The following is a 4,373-nucleotide window of genomic DNA, read 5'->3' on the forward strand; positions in this document are numbered from 1 at the left end:
AATAACATCGAGAACGATTTTGATCGAGTTAGTTCGGGTTAGATCGAGTTAAATCGAGATCGAGAGTGAATAACATCGAGAACGATTTTGATCGAGTTAGTTCGGGTTAGATCGAGTTAAATCGAGATCGAGAGTGAATAACATCGAGAACGATTTTGATCGAGTTAGTTCGGGTTAGATCGAGTAAGATCGAGATCGAGAGTGAATAACATCGAGAACGATTTTGATCGAGTTAGTTCAGGTTAGATCGAGTAAGATCGAGATCGAGAGTGAATAACATTGAAAATGATTTTGATCGTGTTAGTTCGGGTTAGATCGAGTAATATTTAGATCAAGAGTGAATAACATCGAGAGCGATTTACATCGAGAGCAAGCTTCTAAGATGCAATGGAAAAAAAAATGGTTCATTCAAAGTATGGTTCATTATGCCAAAGTTGTGTCGCATACTGCCTTCTAATGTGCGACGCTTCAGCCTGAACAAGATTTTCTAAAGTATTACCCGACACAAGATATTCCAAAAATTTACATGCAAAAATACCACAGTCTATACTACCTTTCTGCCTCGTGTCGGTCGTAGGACGGTATACACGCCACAGAGTCTTCTTCAGCTTGCAATCGGCCGTATCCATCAGCTCACATGCGTACAAAAGCGATGGGATTGTATGACTCAACGGTCGCATTTCTGTCATCAACTTCGACGTGGAAATGTGGCCTGGCAATGAGTCGTATACAAAAATCTCGGACTGGGTCATATCTATCGCAACCAGGACCCAGTGATCCCTGATACAGAGCGGACTGTACACTACGTCGACGTCCACCCAGGGTGGAATGAAATCTTCCACCTGACCCAGCACGACATCCATGCACTCTTTATACTCCTCCCAAGCATTGATCGTGTCCTGGACGACCTTCCCCTTGATTCGTGCGTAGGGACCACCTGCAGCGGCAATAACTTGCTGCATAACAGCAACATCACACACACACAAGACAATCACCATTAGATTCATCGAAAAACAAATATTATGCGTGTATGAATGAACTACCTATCTTACCATTTGTAGTGGGTCTAGGACAGAAAACTATGAACGCACAGGTGCGGCCGACTACCGAGCTTCCTCATAATGAAATATATAATGGCAGCAGCTTCTGCACTCACGAGTACAACATATATGTTTGGTGAAACACAGTGCAGTAATGGGACTAGGGTAATGGGATGTGTTGTATCACTTACCGGGTCTTCGACCTTCTCCTTAGGATTGAGGATGTTAATGAAGAATCTTCTAGAATATCCACTCCGCACATTCCAAGTTGTAGACGGCCGCGTTGTTTTGTCATTCCCAGGGTCCCGTCCCAACGCATCATCTCCCTAAACTTGGCATCCGGAAAGTTATGCAATGGGTTGTATTTGGGACGAAATGACCTAACCTGGCTGGCAGGTACGAGATCCACATCCACCATCTTTTGCTTCTTCTTCTGCCGACGCGTGTCCTCCGGACTGAATGGTTTCGTTTCCGTCCGCTTACGCTCGGTCCTTTTTGTTTCGTCGGGATACGAAACCTACAAAACACAAGGAAGATGCAATTTTTTTTCTGTACGTAGTTTGTTAAGTTTAGAAAAGGGTGTGCAGGACCATACCTCGATTTTCGTGGCCGATTGCTTAGGAGCGGTTTTTTGTTCGGTTTTCTTCAGATTAGTGGGTTCGTTAACAGCGGAACCGCTGACAACGAGTGGGGCTTCTCGCGGTGTCGTAAACCGGATTGTGGTCGCTTTTTTGCCATGAGGGGGGTTCTTCTCCTTAATTGGCTGGTGCACGATGGCCAACGGTTCAAGAATTTTGTCTAACGCGAGGTTAGTAGAACCCACGGGATCACTCGGTTGAGGGGTGGGGGGTTTTCAGCTGGTGTAAGGGTGGGAATAGGTTGATGGGTGGGAGTCGTATATGCTGGTGTAGGTGTGGGAATAGGTTGAGTAGTGGGGGTCGTATCCGCTGGTGTAAGTGCCAACTCAATATGCTCGGCTTGACGAGGCCCATGGACCATGCCACACGGACCATTAATGTTGGTTGAGGCAGAAGGCTCGAAGGTTGGATCGGATGTCGTCTCTGCTTGTGGATCCTGTACTATTGGTGGTGCCATTTCGAGTTCCACCATCTCTGTCGAAAGAATGGGTGTCACCACTGCAACGTCCAACTCCACCGAATCGACAATACATGGGGAGTTGGCTACTTCTGTATCTCCAAGATCGGATGGGGGTATGGTCATCTCTACTCCATCCATTGTCTTTTCATGCAACGACGCTTCTACATGAACCACATTGTCCTCCTTTCCAGCATCGGAACCTCCAGGTTGATGGTCATCAGCATCCCCATCATGCTCGGGGATAACATTAGATACCAATGGATGTGACACGTGGACTGTATCCGATGGAGAGACACCAATATTCGCCTCTCGCCTATCGATCTGCAAACGAACTAACGTATTAGCACTTCGATTGAATGAATATATACAGTATACGAACTATACCAAGTCATAAGAAAAGGCTACCTGACACAATCGTTGAAGCATGAGTTTCATTTCACTCAAGTCGGACTTGACCTCCGCCAAATCCGTCTTCACCTCCTCCATGTCCGAAGCTAAAAGATCCAGCCTTCTCTCCATAGCCTCGAATCTATCATTCGATCGACGAGTGTCGTGTCGTTATGTAGGGCAAGCATCGCGTGACGTCGCTCGCGGTGATTGCCGCGTGCTTTGCCCCACATTCGACCGAATAGAAGTACTTGGTCGAAGTACTTCGACCGGTGTCCGTTGCCCACTTTCAGATGCGGCCTCTGTACGTGGCATATCCGAAGACTCATCCGGCATTGCCTGTACATTCATTTCCAACGAATGCGCATCGTCGAGTGGGAGATCGTCTTCGGTGTCAAGATTGTCGGTGATGGGGGAAGGATTGTGTCCATCATCGCTGTCGGAGGTGGAACACCCAAGCGCATTTAAATCAACCATCTCTCTTTCGTTCAATGGACACCTCTGGTAGTCCTTATCCAGCTCCGTCTCCACGAATGGATAAGATATGACCAACTGAACGTAAATCACAAGAACATAAGGAAGTGTAAATACCATTACAACTATACAACAAAAAACATATTATAGATCACTTACCACCACTGTACCAAAGACCTCATTCCCCAAATCTTTTGTAACGACGACTCTACTGCACGAATACCGATTTATCCGGGGAATGGCGGTCTCGCTCAAACGATTGACACCAGGAGTGATGAGAGATGGGACAACCTCGTATATCCACACCTGAATATAAAATTTCAGTTTAGTCTCACACCTAAAAAAAGTTTTCACAAACAAGGACAACTCGTATGCATACGTATTGATTACCTGAAACGCAAGCGGAAATCCCGGTAGGCTATACTTTACTAGATACTTTTTGTTCGTTCTTACTTTGTCCTTGTATAGCGCAACTTTTCCATTCATCGCACGCTTCAGACCGTTAACTGTCTTACTCTAGACATCAAACCCCAGTCCAAATGGTTGAAGTAGTCCAAGTCATCGACTTGGTTGTACAAGTCGATGTCAACCTTCGACTTCCTCTTGCTCTTCCACATCATCACAAGCTCCGTGTACAAAATTAATGTCACTTTAACGGCGTCCTCGTCGTCCTCGAAATCAGTCTGCTTGTAAACCTCCACAAACTCTTCGAGCAGCATGGAGGCTTCACCGTTGAAGTACTTCCTCCGCAACCTATTCTTTCCAATCTTTTTCTGGACCACCTTACCGAGCAGCCGCCACAATCCCGTTATAAGCATGAATTGATCCTTCGAGAATGTCAACATGTTGCCACCAATTAAGAAACTCATGCTGTCGTCACTGCTCCTAACAACCTCCCTTGACAGAAAGTGATGAACTACACCACTGCAGAACATCATCTCCAAGTCGACAAATCGACCAAATATTGTTATTCTACGAAACATATCAAGTTGGTCCGCTGTGAGCTTATCCTTGATAAGCCTGTTGACATTGCTCAAGTGAGACATGCTGGTAGCTTGAGCCGGAAAGTGGTCATTCTCCTTAATCCTCAACTGATGGTCCATTGTGCACCTGCAACAAATTGAACAAGATATATGATGACAAATTAAGCAGATAGAGAAACGGAAACACGTAAGTAGTTCAAAAATTTAATAATTGAACATGATACATAATCACGGATTAAGAAGACAGGGAAAGAGAAACACGCAACTAGTTCAAATACAAAATGTAAAACACTGTAATTTTTCTCGATCTCGATGTTTCTCGATCTCGATGTTCCTCGATCTCGATGTTTCTCGTTCTCGACGTTTCTCGTTATCGACGTTTCTCGATCTA

At 45.3% G+C, this 4,373-nt stretch overlaps 1 protein-coding gene across 1 annotated transcript; it reads right to left on the reverse strand.

The window, feature by feature from the left end:
* Window positions 1–3,493: 3,493 nt before the first annotated feature.
* LOC111019943 (uncharacterized) lies at window positions 3,494–4,102 on the reverse strand. Its single transcript, XM_022296462.2, has one exon. It carries the CDS (start codon window positions 4,100–4,102, stop codon window positions 3,494–3,496), a length of 609 nt encoding a protein of 202 aa, XP_022152154.2.
* Between the last annotated feature and the right edge of the window lie 271 nt (window positions 4,103–4,373).

This window comes from Momordica charantia (genome assembly GCF_013281855.1).
Source record: "Momordica charantia cultivar OHB3-1 chromosome 8 unlocalized genomic scaffold, Mcharantia_2.0 BLBB01000008.1, whole genome shotgun sequence".
Lineage (NCBI taxonomy): Eukaryota > Viridiplantae > Streptophyta > Magnoliopsida > Cucurbitales > Cucurbitaceae > Momordica > Momordica charantia.